Source organism: Cricetulus griseus, chromosome 5 (assembly GCF_003668045.3).
Source record: "Cricetulus griseus strain 17A/GY chromosome 5, alternate assembly CriGri-PICRH-1.0, whole genome shotgun sequence".
NCBI lineage: Eukaryota > Metazoa > Chordata > Mammalia > Rodentia > Cricetidae > Cricetulus > Cricetulus griseus.
Window position 1 is genome coordinate 161058958 of NC_048598.1, and position 22626 is coordinate 161081583.

At 40.0% G+C, this 22626-nt stretch overlaps 1 protein-coding gene across 7 annotated transcripts in view; it reads right to left on the reverse strand.

Moving 5' to 3' along the window:
* Positions 1–22626, reverse strand: part of Dock4 (dedicator of cytokinesis 4) — a 392331-nt gene that overhangs the window by 196338 nt on the left and 173367 nt on the right. For all 7 annotated transcript variants that reach the window (XM_027419722.2, XM_027419723.2, XM_027419721.2 and 4 more), the window contains 3 exons: positions 18343–18439; positions 11522–11670; positions 6561–6645 (listed from right to left, as the gene is read on the reverse strand). In XM_027419722.2, the coding sequence (XP_027275523.1) occupies positions 6561–6645; positions 11522–11670; positions 18343–18439 (331 nt within the window). The remainder of the gene's footprint in view (positions 1–6560; positions 6646–11521; positions 11671–18342; positions 18440–22626) is intronic.

A 22626-nucleotide genomic window follows, 5' to 3' on the forward strand; every position in this document is an offset into this window, starting at 1 on the left:
TCCTTCCCATTCTAGATTCATGCTAATCTAAATTTCAAATTTTCTTCTAGTATAAGTGCTAAGATGATCAAGGGCTCTTGCTTGAGGATTCCTTTTAAATTTTAATGTTAAGATGATATCAACTCATGGCATAAATCTGGGAGGGAGGAAGTTCAAAGGATTTCTGCTGATCCTAGTCAGCTTGCAGGATTGGAACAAACCAGTCATTCTAGAGAACAGACAAGAGAGTTGGGCTGGCGTGGGACAGTTTGTAATTCCAGCTGCTTAAGAGGCAGAGGCAGGGACATTTCAAGTTTAAGACCTACCTGCTTACAAAGTGAGTTCAAAGTCAGACTGGGCAACTTGATACCTCCACCTTCTCTTTCTCTTTCTCTTTCTCTTTCTCTTTCTCTCTCTCTGTCTCTCTCTCTCTCTCTCTCTCTCTCTCTCTCTCTCTCTCTCTCTCTCTCTCTCTCTCTCTCTGTGTGTGTGTGTGTGTGTGTGTGTGTGTGTATAGGTATGTATGTACACATGTTAGGGATGTTGCCCAGTCATAAAGCACTTGCTTAGCACAGCATATATAAGGCTTTAGGTTTAATAACAAAGAATAACACCACCAACAAAAAAAAAAACAATAAAAACATTAAACAACCCCCACAAACAAACAAACAAACAAAACCCTTCAAATTTCAGTTATAGATCATTTGCTAAATGGAAACTGAAGGATTTCTATGACTTCTCATTTCTCATACTTTAACATTATTTTTAAAATTATATTAAACTGCAAAGCTTTGGTAGTTTCTGAATGAGGCCATGACAAGTCTTATTGTATCACTAAAGCAAGAAAATGGTTCTTAATACAGAGCTATGGAGAGATGATCAAGGAGCCGACGAGGGACCTAAAGTTAGGAAGGAACACCAGTGTGTTCCCTTCTCATCTTTTCATCACTATGGTCAGATGCTATCAAACTTGTGACATAGGAATAGAACCAAAAATACACAGAGGTTGAAGAAGGAAAGAAATTATCTACAGGGCTACAGATGGGAGATCATGGGGACAAGCATCGGTCAATAAATACCTGTTAGATATCTACTACATGCCAAGCACTAGGAATGCAGCTGTGAGTAAACACAGAAACACTTCATGCTTCATGGATATGATACCCACTATGGAGATCACACAGACACCAGCAAAACCGCTGTGTATGCACACAAAGACATACCTACCAACCCATACACACAGACACACAAAGATAGATAGGCAGACAGACAGACAGACAGACAGACACACACACACACACACACACACACACATACACACACACACACACACAATACAACAGAAAGTGGACCTCATTAGCCATAAGGATTAGAAAAAAATTCTTGAAGAAAAATTAACTACAGAAGGCAGGGGAAGCAAAAATTTCCCCCATTTTCTGTGAGGCTTGCTCTATTTTGTGCCTTCAAAATTCTTTTCACTGTGGCAAAAGATGTATCACATGCTCATAAAACTAAATCTCTTTAATTCAAAAGAAGTCTTTCCCCCTTAGAATTGTTACTCTCTTGCTGAGTTATTTAAAAAACCCCACATATGTATATCAAAACCGTACCACAGCACAAGCTACTCCAAAGAAATAAATGTCTACTGAAGGCCAGAGTGGGAGCCACAGACACAAATGCCCCCTGCAAGGAACTGACCTCCAGGAGGTGTCTGCTCTTCACCTTGGAGGGTACAAAGTTTCCAGGATCAGTCAAGTAATTCAATATGAATCAACAGGAAAAACTCCGATCCCTTACTCATGCAAATAATGTAATATACCTAGAGTAGGGGTTCTCAACCTTGACTGCACTTCAGAGTCTCCCAGGGAGCTTTTAGAAAACACTTATGCCCAGGTCCTGTCCCAGAACAATTAGATGGGAATTTGTAGGGGGTGGGCTTTCTCAAGAGCTGGAGTTTTAACAACTCCCCAGGTGGCTCTAATGGGCAATGGGGGTTGAGAATCATTGATGGAGATCATACGCAGAGAGATTCCAAACACAGCAGACTGAAAAATGTATTGTTGCATCTGACTAGTAATTAATTGCTCTCCTGGAACCTACCTTGGATGCTAAAAAGAACATTCTGTGTTCCATGCCTGTGACACACACCCTGTTGTCTAGCACCCTTTAGCTTGTAGTATCCCCTTGCCCACCAGTCTTCCAGATCTGGGATGAACTTGGAGTTGAAGGGGTTATGATTGCCTGCTTGTCTCTTGTTACTTCACTACTTTTGAGGACTGACTGCTAAAATTATCTTGGTGAAAAGAACATCTCAGTACTAAATTAAAAGGCATGCCAAAACTTCAGGATCTGTACCTGATGGTAACAACCCAGATGATAACCCTTTGTGACTTAATGTATGGCTGCAGCTGTACCCCACAGCTGTACTGCATGCACTTGCTGCACTGTTTATTAGCAGAAGGAAAAAAAAAAAACAGATTCACTTAGAAGATTTTATAACTCAAATTGATATTCCGCATGCACTGCATTAATTGCTGGATGGATGGGCTGTACCCAGGTTTCTCAGTCTTGGTGGAGACAGTTGTAGTGGGCTGTCTCTACTACCACCCCTTCCTTGTTGTGACAACCAAATTCTGTCTTCAGCCAATGTCAAACCTCTGTGGTGGGGACAGTAAAACTTCAAGAACCACTGTTTTCTATTTGGCAACCCATGCCCTAGGCCACTAAGAACAGCAAGCAAGAAAACTGGATACTAAAACATAAAATGCCCCTCTAAAGATACTCCGTAAGCCCAAATAAAGTAGAGATTCTAGCCAATTAGTGGGTTTTGTTTTGTTTTTGTTTTTTATAGCAGAACTGAGATGTGGCCTTTGGCAAAACAACCTTTGTAGGTAGACAGGTGGTAGAAAGGTAAGGCTCAGACTTTCCCAGCTCAGATGGGCATAACTGGGTGAGAATGATCTGTGAACAGGGCTGGCAAAAACCAAAACCAGGACCTTTCTCCCCAACATACAACATCAATTTGGAACTTCTGTTTCAAGTGTGATACAAAAAAAAAAAAAAAAAGGAAGGAAGGAAGGAATAAAGGAAGGAAGGAAGGAAGGAAGGAAGCATCTTGTTTTCTGGGAACATTCACCTTCACCCCTCAGTTCTTGGTCCTAAATGATAATACACTGTCAACTTCCATGGTCCTTGATCTAAAATGACAATATACTGTCAACCTCCATAACCCTTATCTAAAATGATAATATACTGCCAAACAAAAGCAAGGAATTGCTGATGGAGCACCTCAACCCCACTCCTGGTGAAATCAAAGGCAAGTGGCTGCTGACAGGTGGCACAGAGAGAAAAGAGCAGGATGGCAGGATGCCTGATGCAGATAGGACACAAAAGGAAACTTGAGAGGAAGAAAAGTAGATGCTCCCCAAAGAAAGTGTCTTTTTGACATTCATAAACATTGGTTCTTTTTCCTGGGCTAGAATCCTTGTTTAAAAACAGGAACATGGAAATGCTATTAAAGAGACATTACTTTTTGTGTGTGTGTGTGCACAAAATTTACCATGTTTTATGTGCCTTGTCTCTAAAAAAGATGATTTTGGACCAGAATCTGAACTATAAAATTACCCCCTTATTGTCTTTCCCAGAAATGGCAGACATTGCTAGTTAGTCAGGGCCTACATGAGAGCCTAGACTTTCAGCACCAATGAAGTCCAGGCCACTACCCCCAAAACAGTGTAATGCTAAAAGAGGTGAAATCAATTTGATACCCTATATACAATGTTAAAAGGAAAGACAGAGGAAGAGTTATATATTAAAAAATAAACTAGGGGAAAGAAAATGTATTGATGGCAGGCATTACTAGTTGGTTATTAACTATTCCATATCTGTAGCTAAATCTCCAGGTACAACTATTCTCTGCCAGGGACAGATAAAAACAAGTGTTGTATGGAACTTCCATGGAGACATAAAGTAGCTCAGTCAATGGCCATGAACCTTTGTCCTTGCAATTCCATAGAGAACAGACATAAAGGCTACAGTGTCTGCAGTCCTATTGTACTTTTGAGGTGTCCTTGTGGTTCATCATCAAGTACCACATGGTAAAAACACAAGAGTCTGTAGCTCTGTGCACATAATTTAGCCACAAACCAACTTAGAATTTTCTGTGTCTAGATCATTGGAAAATTACATTTCCATCAGGTCTAGGCTGCTATTATCCATTTCATTAAACGCTGACAAATCTAATGACCAGATTTAGCACATATGATATCAATTGTTTTTGCCATGTTGCCTCTCCACCGAAGATGAACTACAGATGAAAAAGAATGAAACCTGCCTGCACGCTTAGGTGTTCTTCAAATATGTTCCTAGGAAGGGCAATCGTATCAAGATGAAAGAAGTATTTTGTCACTTAGTACACAAGGAAGCAAAAGGAGATTAGGTACTAATCCTGTGGGTGCTGAGTTGATAGAGGTTGGACACAGAGTTGTTTGGCACTACAATCCAAGGTGTGTTCCTAATACAAAATGACCTCAGACTCCCTGACCTGGTGCTTCTTAAGGAGACACTGTGATAGATTACAATGCACATAGGCCAGAGAAGAGAAAGCAGGGTAGCCTTAGGATTTAACATGGAGAGGATTTTAAATGAGAAAACATAGCCCCGGTAGGTAAAATTAACAGTAAAGATGTGGCACTAGAAGATTTGACTGATTTTAGAAGGTAAGAAGACATGACCAACAAACAAAGTACACAGATTATATTTGCTTTATGAGTAGTGAGTTAACCTGGGGCATTTTCATTGTGTGTTTTTCAGCATCTCTTTCTCCGTCCAATCACCTTCCCAAACCTTTCAAAGAAAAAGTCTCAGGTAGCCTAGGTTGGCCTTAACTCCTTGTAGCTACCTATAATCTTGACCTTTTGATCCTTCTGCCTCCAAGTCATGTGACATCATACCAACTTATGGCATGCTGGGCATAGAACCCAGAGATGATGTACACATTAAGCAAGTACTCTGCTGGGTTACATCCCTTGCACCCCTCTAGCCACCTTTGTTTCCTTAAGATATGCCAGATATTCTGTTTAAGTGAATATGTAAGAAAGGCCCACAGTATGCAAAACTGAATGCCCAAGGCTCAGTGTATGGTAAAGGAACCCTCTGAGAAAAGCAGAAAGCATTCAATCCACAGCATGAAATAGATACACTGAAAAGAAGGGTGATCAAGGATGAAAGTGAAGGCATTGTTATTAAGACTGATTCCTTGGCTGGAGAGATGGCTCAGAGGTTAAGAGCAGTGGCTGCTCTTCCAGAGGTCCTGAGTTCAATTCCCAGCAACCACATGGTGGCTCACAACCATCTGTTATGAGATCTGGTGCCCTCTTCTGGTGTGCAGATGTACATGGAAGCAGAATGTTATATACATAATAAATAAAATCTTTAGAAAAAAAAAACCTGCTTTAAAACAAAAAAAGACTGAATCCTCATGGGTCACATGTCCCAACATATATCTGATGGATTTTCCCTACAGTTTTTCATATATGCATGTAACATGTATAATCATCAATTAAGAATTACCCATTACTGCCAAGTGGTAGTGGTGCATGCCTTTAATCCCAGCACTCGGGAGGCAGAGGCAGGTAGATCTCTGTGAGTTCAAGACCAGCCTGGTCTACAAGAGCTAGTTCTAGGACACCTCTAAACCACATAGAAACCCTGTCTTCAAAAACAAAAACAAAAACAAAAACAAAACAAAAGGTACCTTAGATGGAAAGTTACATCAAAAGCAGCAAAACTTTTAAAATCAAGTCCCCTATTTTTAGAGTGCCTTCCTTTTAGGAACATAGCATGGTACAGTCATCATGAGGCATAAGGCAACATCCTTTGACAATCCTTCCTAACCTAGGCCTTTTCTTCTAGTTTGGGGTTGAAGAAAGCTTGCTTACTATCAAGAAATTCCACACAGGCATTTAGAAGAACAGGTGAAATTCAGGGACAGAATTCAGTGGAAGGAACTAAGACAAAAGGTAGATTACCAGGCAACTAGGGGAAAAAATGGTGTCATAGGTGTTCCTGTGGTGGGTAATGTGTTTAAAATATTTTAGGATTATCAGTGGTCTCCACCACTTAGAAATGGTTGGGGGTCCAGATGAATGTGAAAACAGCACTTGAAGGCCACTTTTAGAGACCCCTTTTTGAAGAGCATATACAGGATGGTAATGTGGAGAGAGGGGAGAGAATAGCACCTTGGTGAACATTTTATTATCCAGAAACATGGCAGGTGAAGAAGTGTGACTTGTAAGCCTGTCCATTGGGCAAAGCCAAAAGAAAAAAAGGACTCATGAAAGAACTTTAAAGTCTGGGCTTACTTCCTAAAACTTTACTTCCTGCCAAGGGTTATATGGAGAACTTCACAGTGTTCTGAGCAAGAGAAAGAACCTTGGTACTGTTGGGGCATGGTCACCTCAGCTTGCAAGTCTTTATTCTCTTCAAATTAAACCTGGAACACCCAGTTCTTAAAACATGAAGAATGCCATGGAAACCACAAAATTAGCAGTGAGGTGGCGAGCAAATGTCTGTGCACCTACCAGTCGGTACAGCTCAGTGATGCTGATGTCCTCGGGGTCTACCATGGCGTACTCCTTCCTAGGCACCAGGTCTAGTCCCAGTTGTCTAGAAAACAAATTTCAAACATTTGCGAGACAAGTTACCTTTATGGAATGTACTAGGCATGTTTTCACTACAGTGTCTGGAAATGTAATCAAACCTGATCAGCCACACTTTTCCCCCATTTGTGTCTAGCATGACTTGTATCTGCAATTGCAATGGACACAGCACAAGGTTGGGCAAAACTGGGAAACAGAATATGTCAGAGGCAAATTATGGTGGGATAGTTTGTGCTCTCAATGAAACAATCCTGCCATTTGATAGCGTGGTGTGAGGACTTTTCAACAGCCCACAAACCAGCAGCAGAGAAGCCTTCTAATCTGGAGTACACTAGAAACTAGAGTTTGCCTTAGAAAAAGGAAGCGGTGAGACAGAAGTCTAGACTTTAGGGTTCAATCTAGGATACCCAAAGTTAATATGCCCCATGTAAAGCCCCAGGAACTTGCACATGTTTTTCATTCATGGCAAGTTTTGGGGTAAGACTACAAAGGCATGAGACAGCACAGCTTAGGCTTGGGCTGTTGATGGTGAAATGGTTTTGTGTCAGGTGTCACTGTAGCCAGTATGTGGTTATAGTTTAGGTTCTAGCAACTACACAGGTTATTGATATGGCTTTCATTTTAGGAGTCTTACCATGGACAGCAGAACATGAGTGTAACCCTGTTTGTTCCCTGACAGTCCCGCCCCCCCCCCCACACACACACACAGTGATATTATTAGCATGCTCCTCTCTAGGTCAACCACTGTGCACCACTGATACCTGTGCCACAAAAGTCCATTACCTCCTTATGCATCTGTAATCTCTCAAAAGGCTCCCCACTGCCTTCGTAATGCTCCCTGTCAGCCACACTCCCCTCTTTTTCACACTCCTGTTTTCATGCTTAGTTTGTTGAGGATAATTTACTCTGCAGCCTTCTCATAGCATCACTCTCCAAGATAGAAACCTTCTGGCATTGCACTTCTAATTACAGAACTACAGCTTTCTTAACTTTTGTATTAAAAATAACAGAGAGTCCTGAAATTCTATGCTTCAAAATCTCATTAAAGTTGCATCACTAAAATGATTAATTCAGCATCTACTTCAAGCCAAGCACTGCCTGGCCACCCTGAAAAAATGCTAGCTGTTAAAATGGGAAGACTGTCAGTTGACACTAAAATCCTTCTCATGTTCTTAAATGATGTTCAAATACTGAAAGAAACTGCACATCTATTCTTTCAGCCCAATTTTCAGATCACAATAAGTACAGCTGTTTATTCTCAAACTAGTCACATCTTCCCATGCTATTCTACTCCAGGGACTCTAACAGGGTCAGTTCCCATTCTCTGTCCCTTCCCAGGAGTCACTGAACCAGGTCATGAGGTATCATTTGACATCAGGGTACCTTGCTGATGAAAGACCTGTATTACAGGATACAAAACATACAATCACATAAGAGTCTTAGCACCTGCCTTAGTCAAAGTTCCTTCTAAGAGGGGTTGCCTAAGCTCCATTCTCTCCTGGGAGAGGTAAGAGTAGAGGGCATGTGTATGACTGTCTCCTCTTGATGATATATATCAGGCTGTCCCTCATGTGGGCACCTGACATCTGTGGAAACGATCTGAAGCTGGCCAGCAGTCAGAGGGGTTGGCATAGCATGCTCAATGCAAGGAGGCCCAATAGCTTATCTCCTGGTTGTCAAAGATATTCCTTCTTTGTGACTCTGAACCTGAGAATTCAGACCCATCCATATAACATTAGAAAGAAAAGCTCTGTGAAGGGCCACACATGTTTAGCACTACCAAAATGAGTAAGATCAGAGTCAGTTGTGAGCTTGTGCCTGGCCCTTCCTGAACTTCTACTGACAGAAGTAGTATTCAGAGTTTCTATGTTCTGAGCAGCCCAAGTTGTCAGTTGCTGCTGGCTTCTTGAAGTCATAATTGTGAGAAAAACATCCTACGTGTTGCTATTCATTTTTTGTCAGTTAACAGGTACTGTCTGAGGTTGAACAAGCCACTGTTTGAGGTTTCTTAGCTCACAGAATAGAATCAGCAATGCCTTACAAAGAAAATGGAAAAACCAGGCAAGGCCTAGAGAAAACAGATAGAGCAAGGCCATACAGGATACAGAAAGCCAGGGCTGGGAAGGAAGAGACAAACTTTATATCATCGCAGCCACCAAAACACTCTGTGACATCGGGAAGAAGGATGAAGGTCTTCATCCTTCCATGTACTCTCAACAGGACTTTAGAGGCTGTCATGGACTCTATGGGTGACAGAAATCTATATCCCCTCTTTAATTCTGCCTGGGGATTTCAGGAGAGAACTACTTTTACTGATTCTGTTAGGGAACAAGATGGGTCATCTCCTAATTCATCTAAGCTCCCTAAATGGACAGGCCTCCTCTTCACTGCTCTTCAGCAGTGTGATATGCAACGTGACACTGAACACATTCTTAATTATGTTTGGTAAGAGATTTATGTGCTGACAGATCATTTTTCAGGACAATATGACCTAATTTAATAGGCAAAGAAATTATCTTAATTCTCTTTGCACTTAGCACTCTTTAATAAGGGAACGAATTTATCTTTAAAGGAATATGGCAAATGTATAACCCATATGTTGGTTATTCTTAAATAAATTTTCAATAAAATTTAAAGAAAATAGATTAAGAGCATGAGAAAATTCATGAGTTTAAGAATGATTTAAATCATACTGTTCATTTTCATGCATTATTTTTTTATTAATTTACTATAAATTAGCCATAGAACTGCCCCCCCAAAAACAAGCTAGAACTCATGTAAGCCAAAAATTTAGCCTCAATACAGTCCAAATATAAAAATTTTCTGTTTCTCCATTCTTCTGTTTCTCTTCATCAAACTGAAAAAAGACTGGCTTGTTTGCTTGCTTGCCTGTTCCACATTTTGTTGTGGTTTTTTGATAATCTAACTCTATCCAACATCCTTATTAACCAACTAGTCCTCATTTAAATGAGGACTGGCGTAGTGACCAATAACCAACTCTAAGTAAAAAGTCAAGGGATTTTAAAAATAAGAATAAGGAAAAAGTTTACAAAAGTGAAAAAAAATAAGAATAAGGACCAAGTGAACTGGGCAATGTGGCACCTACCTTTAATCCCAGCGCTTGGGAGGCAGGGGGATAAGGATCTCTGTTTGAGGCCAGCCTGGTTTATAGAGTGAGTTCCAGAACAATGAGGGTTGCATAAAGAAACCTCATGGAGAAACAAAAGAAAGAGGAGGAGGAGGACAATGAGGGGGATGAGGAGAAGGAGGAGGAGGAGGAGAAGGAGAAGAAGAAGAAGATCAACCAGACAAACAAATATACAAAAAGACCATGTGAGGCCAGTCACAAAGGAGAAAGTCAACACCAAGGCTGCAAATCCAACCCAGCAGGAGGCACAGCATGTTTTCTGTCCAATCATGAAGCTGAAAGGGCTTTTGTAATTCCATCTCAGTTCTTTCATATGACAAAGAAGGTTTCAGAAATTTGCTTACAGTCTTTAAAAATAATCTGGGCAGGTATGATGGCCCATGGAGTAAAAGCACTTGCCATCAATCCTGAGGCCTTGAGTTTAATCTCTAGGACCTACATGGTGGAAGAAGAGAACCAGTTCCTACAAGCTGTCCTCTAACCACCATGTACACACACACATACACACAAATAGACAAAAAAACAAATGCAGGGAAGAAAAAGACAAAACAAAAAGAAAATATTACAAAGGTGTCCCTAATTCAATGTTCTTCCTGCCATCACACACCCGTCTTCTTGCTTTTATTTCTCATAGAAATGAATCACGTAGTCATATTCCAATTGAATATTTTATTGTCTGTAAACAGCTGAGTGGCATATCATATTCAATAAGATATGACAAGTACTATGGTGAGATGGAGGGTTAAAATATGGTAGTGTTCTGTACATTCCCTTAACATTTTGAAATAAGCCTAGGTGGCTTCTGAGAAAGCCACTTCTTATATCTAGGGGAAGCAACTTTTTCTTTCCAGATGGGTTTTTCCAGATTCAGAAAGTGGTGCATTACCTACCGATGGCTTCCTTCCTGGTGTTTTTTCTTTCTGTGTACCATGCTGACTCTCACTCTCCATACCCTCCCAACATTCTGTGCTAAGATCCACTGAAGGTCAAGTAGCAAATAGGTTCTTGATAATATTAAAGAAGGTAAGGGTGTGGCCTTGCAGGATATTAAGAAATTACACCATTGCCTTAGTCTTTGTGCAAACTAGGAGCATAGACAAAGTTGGCTTATCTATTTTGTCACTCCTTTATTAATATTCAAACTGAGTAGGGTATCAGCTTTGTCAGAGTTTCTAGTAATTAGATTTACTACTTAAGTGCTCAGCTGTTATTTTAAGTAAGTCCCCCACATTTTTACTTAACACTAAATCTCAGTCCATGACAGCCTTTACCTGAGCTCTCCTAAGCTGCTCTTCGGAGTGGCTGTATGCCTGCACAGAATTTACCACAGCTCTGCTCTTGTCATAAGACATTCAGCAGAGGCTGCTAAGTTTCTCCCTGCATCACACTGTCCATCTACAATGTGAGATAGAAGAGGTATACAATACAAAAAAATACATGTGCCTAAATATCATAGGATGAAAAGACACATTTTAGTCAGAAACTTTATCTCCATGAACATTATATTTCTTGTGACCACCTGGCCCCTGTCACACTATCAGGCATTGGAAAGCAAAAATATCTTAGTGCTCACACCAGACCCACTAGATGTGGTTTTTGGCTCCATCATTGATGGTCCACATAAAATCTGAATGGGAAGAATGGGGAAACTTGTGTGTGACTCCTCCCAGCATATCCTGGCTTAACTGGTGTCACTTCAGTGCTCCTTCCAGCACCTGTAATTGTCAGTACTCACTCATTTCCCCAGTCCAGTCTGGCAGTAATGTGGCGCTTTACGTCCTTCATCCTGTCGTGGGTAAGATGGCCGACTAGCACCTGCCTCCTCAGATCTAGGATTTCATTCATGATGTGCCACAGGCGGTGGAAGAGATCACCTTCATTTCTCTAAGGAATACGTAAACACAGATTTGGAAGTCAGTCCTCTTTCTGGAATGGAAGGTAACCAAACTGGGTGGGATGGCCAACGGTTTGCCATGGTGTAGACAGCTTCTCCACCAACACATCTTTCCCACTTCCTTGTCCCCAGAGAGACAAGCCGCTCTGTGTATTTTCTTCCAAGTCACACAACACTGCTCTCCTGTCTAAGCCAAATGTGACTTCTCAATTCCCTAACACAGATGTTATGCTCCTTCCCCAGGCTTGGCCTGGTCTCTGCCTGAGTACACAGCCTCGCTTTCCTCTCCAAGAGCTTCTTTCTGAGCTCTGTCTAAGCTCTCTATGCTTTCAGGTGCCGCCTGACTTCTACCCCTGTCAAGCAGTTTTCCCTGACTACTCATGTTTTTGTCTCAGTCTTGGCTGCATGCAACTTAAACCAATGACATGGAAAATACTCTTGCCTACTTATTTCTTGAAGGTTGGTCCTAATTTTTCATCAATCAAGTCATAAATTTGGACACATAAGGATGTTTCACAACCAAACATTGATCAACATTCACTGATATTATCTGGTCATTACTCAAACTCATAAAAAAAAAAAATGGTTCTTTCTTATTTACTTAAAAAAGAGCACAGGGCTTCAGTGTATCTGCCAGTCAGTAATCCCCGTGGTTTGGTGGAAGAAAGATGGCTGAGAACTTGGGTTCAAAAAACCTTGATGATGAGTTCAGTCATCAGTGAAACTGCACAGCATTGTTTTTCCATGGAGATATTTTATTGGTTTGTGACCACATGTGTGATGATGGCACGGGGTGAAGAACACTGCCCTAGGAGTTGGACGGTCTTCACCTGACTTCCACCTGCATCATTTCTAAAATAAAACACTCTAGCAATTCATTAACCTCTTTGAGTTTTCTCGTACTACAGTATTTACCATGGGGAGTTACTGTGAAGACACAGGAGCTAGCATACAGAGTGTGGAGAAAAATGCTCATCCCAGGTAAGTAACATGTTCCTAGTTCTATTCAGCATGGTTCACAATAAGCCCTTAACAAATACTGTTTCTTTGCCAATATTGAAAAATATACACCTTACCCCAGAGATATTAGGTAAGTAACTACCTGGCATCTTTCTTAGCCATAAGATATGCTTTTGTTTTCTACAAAAATAATTAATAGACTATACCAGTGGTTCTCAAGCTTCTTATTGCTGTGACCCTTTTAAATACAGTTCCTCACGTTGTAGTGACCTCCAACCATAAAATTATTTCAGTGTTTCTTCATAACCAACTGCAATTTTGCTACTGTTACGAATCATATGGTAAATACCTGATATACAGGATATCCAATATATACAACCCCAAGGGGGTTGTGACCCACAGGTTGAGAACTGGTGTATGTGAATACTGGTATGAATTTGTAGAGATTATTGTGTACCAAAAGTTCTCTAGAGCTATAAGACATATAAATTATCAAATTCTATGCAATATATATATATATATATATATATATATATATATATATTTAAAATGTAGCAATGCATTTTCTTTTTGATTCTTTAAGGACCCATCAGGTACTGCGCAGATCTGACAAGCATGCTAGGACAGCAAGCTTTCTCAAGGAAACCAGTTCCAGATCCTCCAAGCCATAAATAATCTCCTTCTCCTCTCAACTCCTAACTCACTCTATTGAGCCTGTTTTCTATTACTGTCTTCTATTACTGCCTGCTCTTCTCTCATGTTGTACACTCTCTTACAAGCCATTACAAGGGCACTGCAACACAATTTTCTTATAATTAACTGCTCAGTGTCTGTTCGCATCCACAGTAGCTGTGCCTGAGCTCCCAGAGGTGGAAATGAATGAATACAGTGATTTATAGGCATTATTTCTTGCACACCTCCAAAAGCTGTTCCTGGATAAGCAGAGGACTGAGAAACATTTGAGGGTAACTGTGGTAGGAAGGAAAAATCCACCAAATGAGGATAAATTATTTAAGAGAGGTATAAAAAGTCAGACATATGAGAGAGATCGCATCCTCACGATCAAAGGGTCAAAGGCATGTACCTGCACATGTTCAGTAGGGTGAACTTGATCTTACACACATCTTCTGACAAGAAGATGCTGACACGAGAAGGAAGCGGAGTCTTTCATAAAAATGAAAACTAGCTGGTAAGCTCTCTCTCAGAGAAGAACCTCTAAAAGTGGAAGTCCCACTGCACAATGAATGGGTCTACCTGCCAAATGTGCCCTGCCTGCTACTCTAAGAAAAAGAGCTGGGCATGTTGGCCTCTGTGTTTAATACTAGTCACAGGAGGGCTAAGCAGTAGGAATATCACCATTCCATCCCAGCCTGGGCTTATCCAACAAATTTATCACACAAACAGGAAAGCAAACAAACAAAGCAAAAACAATGACAAACATAAATATATGATCCTCTCATAAAACACAGTCTGTAAAAAGCTAAATTTCAAAAGAAATGGATAGCTATGAAGCATAAATATTTAAAAACTGTATCCCATTTGGTATTAAATGAAAAGAGTACATTACAATACTAAACAACTGGATTAAAACAATTCCTAGAAATCCCCACAAAATGAATTGCAGTTTCCTATTTTAGAGATTGGCTAAGGTTTGATTTGGTTTTAAAGGAAAACAGAACATGTCTCAGTGGCAGCAGACCTAGATTTTGACTCTGGCTTTACTGCTTAGTGTGGGACTTGGGATAAATCATCTTTGATAAGATTCAAGAATAAAAGCACCTGGAAAAGCCCCAGGGAGAAGAGACATAAAACAGCCCAGCATCTGTACCAAGACTGCTGCAGTCCTCCTCAACACTTTTCCTGCATACACTGCTGAATTTATTAAGATGTATTTTAAAAGTTATTATTTAAGCTCTTAGCAACACTATTTAAAAGAACAAACTAGATTTTTCTTAAGCAGTTACATTCTTTTATATGCTAAATGTATACATATTTTGTTGGGAGGCCCTGTTGGTCAGAGGTTGCAGTCTAAAACTCAGCAACATGGAAGATTCCCTCCCCTACAGAGAGGACTTCCTGCTCTCTACCTGCCCTTCCCTGGAGAAGGTCTCTGAGCCCAGAGGACTGACCTTATCTGAAAGCTGTTTCTACGCCTGTATGCCTGATGTATCTTTTTTTAAAATATTTTTTTATCTTAATTAGAAAGAAGATTATTTTACATGTCAATCCCAGGTCCCTCTCCCTCCTCTCCTTCCCTGCCTCTCCCCCCCCCCAACTAACACCCTACCTATCCCATATTCTTTCTGCTCCCCAGAGAGGGTGAGGCCTTCCATAGAGGGTCTTCAGAGTCTGTCATATCCTTTGGGATGGGGCCTAGGCCAACCCCCTTGTGTCTAGGCTCAGGGAGTATCCCTTCATGTGGGATGGGCTCCTAAAGTCCATTCCTATGCTAGGGATAAGTACTGATCTACTACAAGGGGCCCCATAGATTTCTGAGGTCTCTTCACTGACACTCACATTCATGGGGTCTGGATCAGTCCCATGCTGGTTTCCCAGCTATCAGTCTGGGGACCAAAAGCTCTCCCTTGTTCAGGTCAGCTGTTTCTGTGGGTTTCACCAGCCTGGTATGGACCGCTGTGCTCATCTGTCCTCCTTCTCTGCAACTGGATTTCAGTTCAGTTAAAGGTTTAGCTGTGGGTGTCTGCTTCTACTTCCACTAGCTGCTGGATGAAGGCCATAGAATGCCAGATGAATCAGTCATCAATTTCATTATCAGTGGAGGGCATTTAAGGTAGCCTTTCCTCTGTTGCTTAGATTGTTGGTTGGTGTCATCTTTGTAGATCTCCAGACATTTCCCTAGTGCCTGATTTCTCTGTAAACCTACAATGTCTCCCTCTATTATCGTATCTCTTATCTTGTTCTCTTCTGTTCTCCCCCCAACTCAACCTCCCTGCTCCATCATGTCCTCCTCACCCCTCCTCTTCTCCCCTTCTCATTCTCCTAGTTCCCTCTCCCCTCCCCCCATGCTCCCAATTTGCTCAGGAGATCTTGACCCTTTCCCCTTCTCCAGGGGACCATGCATGTCTCTCTTAGGGTCCTCCTTGTTTACTAGCTTCTCTGGCAGTGTGGAATGTAGGCTGGTAATCCTTTACTCTATGTCTAAAATCCACATATGAGTGAGTACATACCATTTTGTCTCTTTGTGACTGGGTTACCTCACTCAGAATGGTTTCTTCTAGTTCCATCCATTTGCCTGTCAATTTCAAGATTCCAATTTTTTTTGGTGTTTGTTTGTTATATTTTTTTTTCTGCTGAGTAGTACTCTATTGTGTAAATGTACCACATTTTTTCTATCCATTCTTAAGTTGAGGGGCATCTAGGTTGTTTCCAGGTTCTGGCTATTTCAAACAATGCTGTGATGAACATCACTGAACAGATGTCCTTGTTGTATGAATGTGCTTCTTTTGGATCTATGCCTAAGAGTGGAATTGCTGGATCTTGTGGTAGACTGATTCCCATTTTCCTGAGGAACCACCATACTGATTTCCAAAGTGGCTGTACAAGTCACCCTTGGAACAGTTTCCCACTAGAAGCCTCACCTATTGCACATATGGTTAACTAAAACTTGTACTAGGAGCTTTGCTGTAGGACCCTGCTGCCACATGCAAAGCCTTACGATATGACCATGTCACTTAATGCAAATTAGGGTTTGTCCCCAGGCTCTCCAATCCTATATGTTTCCTATATTCAGGAATAAAGCTGAGCTGATTCACTGAAGTCATCTCCCAGACGGCTATCTCCATTGTACCCAGAGCCATCTGAACCCTGTTCCCTGCTTCTGCTTGCTCCACCCTTATGAAACAAGGCAGCCAACAATCCCGAGGAAAAAGTAAAGCCACAATACATTAACTCATATAATATTTGCAAACTACAAAACTTATCGTTTTTATCAAACATCTTTCAGTGAAAAGGTTAGATGATAGCTGGGCATAGCAGAGTACTTGGGAGGTAGAGAGAGGCAGGTCTCTGAGTAAGGTCTGCCTGGTGTATAGAGTGAGTGCCAGGATAGTCAGGGCTACACATAGAAATACTGTCTCAATTTTTAAAACAAAATAAAAAACAAAAAGAAGAGGTCAGGTGCTTTGCTTTAAAACTGCCAAAGAGCATATGGATAATGCCAAAGATACACAAATATACAATGAACCAAAGCATTTATGTAACCAGGAAAAGACAAACCAGAAAGCCCAACATGACCATGTTACCCTTGTTCCAAAAGTCAATCTATCTCTGGACTGAATTTCATATTTACTCCTCAAATAACTGCCTATTATCCCAGTATCACAAAATGCTAATAAATCCTTTTCCCATTTGTAAGAACATTAATAAAAGATATTACTTGTAGATTTTACTATGTGCAGATCTTCAAACCAACCAAGTCTGTCCCCAAAGTAGATGCCCCAGAGTGGTTATGACATCAAAAGCATGTAGAAATAACGAAACAAGACAAAATCAACTTTGGTCCTCACTAGCAGTCATATTAAAGAAAAAAAAGTGGATACTCTTGCTCAACTACAATAAGACATGAACTTGTACTTGTGTGTACACACACATACACACACAAATGGAGAGAGACAGAGATATTATAAATCTAGTATGTTGAGTATTTTAAAGATATAGTAGTTCGAATACTTTACAAAATGACTTTCAATGCAATAATACTTGGGCTTTATGATCTTTCTAATTAAAATTAAAAAGTCTAATAGCCCCATCTGTATTTCCTTGACTCTATCTCAGCACAGAGCCCTGGAGGTATGTAATCTGATTGTTTACCAAGACCACACTTCAGCAACTCATCTAAGTGTTAAACTATCTTGTGGGTATTCCAAGTGAGCTCTAACACCACCAGCTCCAACAGGATAGGGCCAGACAACTCCAGAACAAATAATGTTATTTGTTATAATAAGCAAATTAATATACAAACATAACTCTAACCCACTTTTTCATAAAATTGCCTCTCTTTCCTTAGTATACTTGCAATACTTTTTCCCACTCTAAGTTTTCATTTACAATATATTCAAATTACTCATAGAAGTAAGGTATACTGAAATATACTACCATGGAATCTGTATTGAGAACAGCTTCATATTTAGGAAATCCAAAACTAGGTCCACATAAACACTCATATTTAGTTAGATGTTAGAAAATCCCTGACTTCCAAAGAAGACCCAGTGACTTAAAGCAAGCTCTTAAATATTAGTTGATGGTTACACATGATGGTGAATGCCCTTCTGTATATATGCTTCTCTTATTGGGTGATGAATAAAATACTGTTTGAATAACAGAGGCAGGACTAGGAGACAAGGAGAATTCTGGGAAAGGTAGGTAGGGAGAGTCTGCCAGAAAGAGACACCATGTAGCAGAGGAAGGAGTAACATGTCCGGACCCTTCTCTGGTAAGATAAGACCATGTGGAAAAACTTAGACTAATAGAAATGGATTAATACTTAAGACAAAGCTAGCCAATAAGAAGCCCTAGCCATTGGCCAATAGCTTAATAATTAATATAGCTCAGTGTGCTTATTTGGGGCTGAAGTGGTGGCTGGACCTAGAGGGACAACAGAAAACTCCAGCAACACACACATGGTCACATACTTCTTAAGACAATTATCTAACTAAAAATCACACCCTTAAAAAGTTACTTACCACATAGAGTTGTTTCCACATGGTTCCCCAGTCTCTTAATGTTGATGTCATCTCTGTGATAACAGAATCTTCAGTGGGAATAACCATTTCAAATTGTCTGTGAAATTGAAGAGGACAAAATAAATACCAGAGATGATACTATTAAATACGCAAGAAGATCAATTAGGAAAGAAAGCCACCTGAGGTATGGCAGCCAGAAACCAGTATGTGATTAGGAGCTTATACAAGGAATACTATAGGTGAGGGTAATACAATGCCCAAGGGACTAGCCACTTCATCTAGGTCAAGACTATAGTTTTGAATGGTGCAGGAGAGTAGGAATAACATAAATGTTCTATTCCTGTGACAGCTTGGCCAGTAGACAATTCTTTTAATCTCTCCAAACTCAACAGCTTTCATCTGTCAGACAAGATCACCAGACTATATCAACTACGACATGACCTCTGCCATTCAAATGCTATGACCACAGGACTCAAGAGGGGTAAGAGAAATACCATTCATTCATCTGGATGCATGGCATGTGAACTTGTAACTAACCCATAACTAGAGCATTCACTAAACATCTTTGTGAGCTCACTAACCCCTTAATTATATTATTTGGAATAGTCAATTTAAAAAAAAATGTGCATTGTTAATACTGTTACCATGCAGCAGAACCAAGGCTTAAGATGTCATAGATATCAGGATATTCATTCCAGAATGTTCCTCTCTGTAGTGGACAATAGACTCTTCTTTTTTAAAGTCAGAAACAGCATTACTAGTCAGGTATGTATGGCTGTCCTGAAGAGAAGCAGCATAAGGCCATAAATGGACAGGTCTTTCGCTTGTCCTTTGGTTCTACCTTTAGCACAGAAGAATCTTCTTTTGCCATATGTAGTTTCTTTTGTCAAGTCCTTTCTGGTTTTGTGCACATTCAAGAGGTTACATGGCCATTATCATTACTGCCTCTCAGAAGAATGCAATCACCAATATCAATGGCAACTATTTCCTTTATTTCAGGTTTATTTTTCCAAAGGCCAACATTTCATACGTAAAAGGAAATAGCTTATTAAGGGAGATTCCTTATTATCATGAGGCTAACTCTTCTGCAGGTCCTTTATGATGTCATGTCCAAGTGTGTTCAGCTCTCTTTGGGGGAAATCTTCCCAGCATAAATGCAGAAACTAAAGTCTTGCCTTGATTCTTCCTCTAATTGAGCTCTATTCTACTGATTTCTCATTATTGCTAAAAACTTGTCTTGTGAATATTTCCCTTCTTTCTAAGGCACAAGTGAAGCTGAAAATGTAAAACTGGGATTTAAAACTAGAAAGAAAGTAAACAGTAATATAAACCCTATGGAGAATCCTGACACCCCCAAAGGTAGAATATTTACTCTGCTTTTGAAGCAGCTGTTGCAATTTATATGATGAATATTTGGATTCAGAGTTTATAAAATGATCCTATACAAAGCCCGGGAGGGAACAGGAAATCTCCAGGAATCCTAACCACTGTACTTAACAATTTAAAAGTGAGGTCTCAGCAAGAATGAAACAATACAGGAGCAGCTTCTCTAACTCATGAACTCTAATTTAGAGACACTCATCACAGACCCTACTTTGCTCTGAAGACCTAGGAAACAACCACGGACAATTCAATACATGGAAAGTTTATTTGGCGTTTTCTAAACAAAATACAAAATTTTAAACACAAAATACCATTCAGACAGGGCATCTCTTTTGTATTATTCACATAATCCTCCAAATTATTGTTGAAATAATATATCTCAAGTAGCTGCCCTGAAATGTATTTTTGTCAGTTATTCTGGGACACACTTTACATCAGTTTTGTCCTAGCAGTTGGCCTATCAGGTTAAAAATCTGCTTAAAATAAGTTGGGTGATATTAACATCCTGAAGATCTTTCTCTTTGGAAAAACAAGACATTCTGTGTCTTAAAGGGTTTCAGGACAAAGTTTTTCTCCTAGAGTCCCAGAACCATGGATCTACCTTGACTGCAGCAACTCCTTTTTAGAAAGGAGCCCACCTACCCTGAGTTCTCACTGTCCTATAATCCCATCAGGCCTGGTGCCGGACAGCCTAGAACCTACAAGTCTTCTGGGACACCTTTATCTGCATTTGCAGTCTCCTGGGGATCGTGGACTAGAGGCAGACAAACACCAGTGCACCAGAAACAGCAACAAAGAGAGCTGAAGATAAGGCTCAACAGTCAAGAGGCCTGGCTGCAATTACACAGGACACAGGTTCTATTCTCAGCATCACACGGTGGCTCACAACCATCCATAGCTTTAGGTTCTAACATCAAACTGCTCTTCAGGTATCTGAGGGTACCAGGCACACATATGTTGCCCAGACCTGGATACAGACAAATGCTCATACACAGAAGATACATTAAATTTTAGAAATTAAATAAAGCAAAGAGAGAGAGAGAGAGAGAGAGAGAGAGAGAGAGAGAGAGAGAGAGAGAATGATCTTATTTTAAAACTATGTCTTATGCCACCTGGCATGCCTTGGTTAATTGCTAGTAGGACAGAACTTAGTATCACCAGAGGCAGGTGTCTCGATGAGAGACTGCCCATATTGGATCACCCTGTGACTATGTCTATGGGGGGTTGTCTTTATAATGTTAATAGATGTGGGAAAATCCAATTTAGAAGTGGGCAACACCACTCATTGCCTCAGTTTGGGTCCTAGACAGTATTTAAAAATTCAAAAGCAGACAGAGAGGCATGTTTTAATGAACAGCTCTCTGCTTTTGGCTGTGGATATAGCATGACTAGCTACCTAGCATTCTTAATGTCTAGCCTTCAACACAATGATGGAGAATAACTTAGAACTGTGAACTAAAATAAGCTCTTTCCCCCTGAAACGGCTTTTGTCCAGTAATTTGATCATAGCGACAAGAAATGATGCCTAAGAAACTACTAGAGCCTTTGGACTCTTTTCTTCCTTGAACACAATGTAGCATGGAGTCTAGGAGGCTTATTGTATAAAAGATTAGGATGAAGTCTAGGTTGCTCATTGCATAAAAGTTGAAGGACATCAGGATGGCTTCAGATAAAGGCAGCAGGGAGGAAGGTGTAGGAACTTAGACCAAGATGGTGTGCTTCCTCCAGACCACAGCAACCTACTGTGTCAGGTCTTGAGAAAAACCATTTAGCCAAAGCACAAGACAAGGATTTCAGAGTAACAACTATGAATATGTTCAAGAACCTTAATCAAGATGTGAATAAAGACCTTAAAGAAGTCTATGATAACACAAACAGTTGAATAAAAACAACTCAAGATGTGGAAACAGAATTTAACACTGAAATAGAATCACTAAAGAAAACTAAAAAACTGAAATAAAACTGGAAATGAGAAACTCAGGATGCCAACCAAACAGAAGCCTCAGAGGTAAGTCTCACTGACAGATTAAAACTATACCTTGAATCCACTATCTTGAAAAACTACTAAAGTTGTTTAAAGGACTGGCATATATGACATACAGCATACTAGTATCCTAGATTATTTAACCAAAGAATTATCCAGATAAGGAAACTCAATGTATTTGTACTACAGATTCTCAATGACTTGTCAATTTTAATTCGCCAAACTAAAATCTAGTACCACAGCTTTACAAAGGATGAATGTAAAATCACCCATTTCAATAACATTGAGAAATTTTTGGTGTAATTAAAATTAAATATATTATTTACTGTGCTATTGGAGTTCAAATAAAAGGTTGCTATTTATTGCTATTTACATAAATATGTAATTTCTATCACCAAGTCTGTATATTTTGGCCATAAAATAAAAATTACACTATAATTCAGAGATGATTCCTTGTGACACCGGCACCAATATATGTGTCAAGATCCACTCCACAACAAATTATTTACTTGTGTTAACTACTTAATACCAGGCATGTTGAACTGTGGTATTCTGTAGGACCTCATTTGATTAATATTATTCTGACAGCTACTTCCAGTCAGTTTAGAAGGGGACTGGGAAATATTTTTAAACACATAAGAAGTCCTCAGTGATCAATGAAATCTGCACAATATAATGCATCATTCAGGCATGGCATATGTTTGGTTTTGTGATAATAGTTGTTATTTAAATTACATGCTGAAGAAGCTTGCAAAGGGTTTTATGCACAGCTTTAAGTGAGTTTGGTTTTTTTTTTGTTTTGTTTTTTGTTTTTGTATTGGGCCACATTTGTGATAATCTGTGACTAGATGTGATCCATAGATCAAACAGCAGAATAATGTATAAAGTCACACCGGACATGGTTTTAGACTCACGTA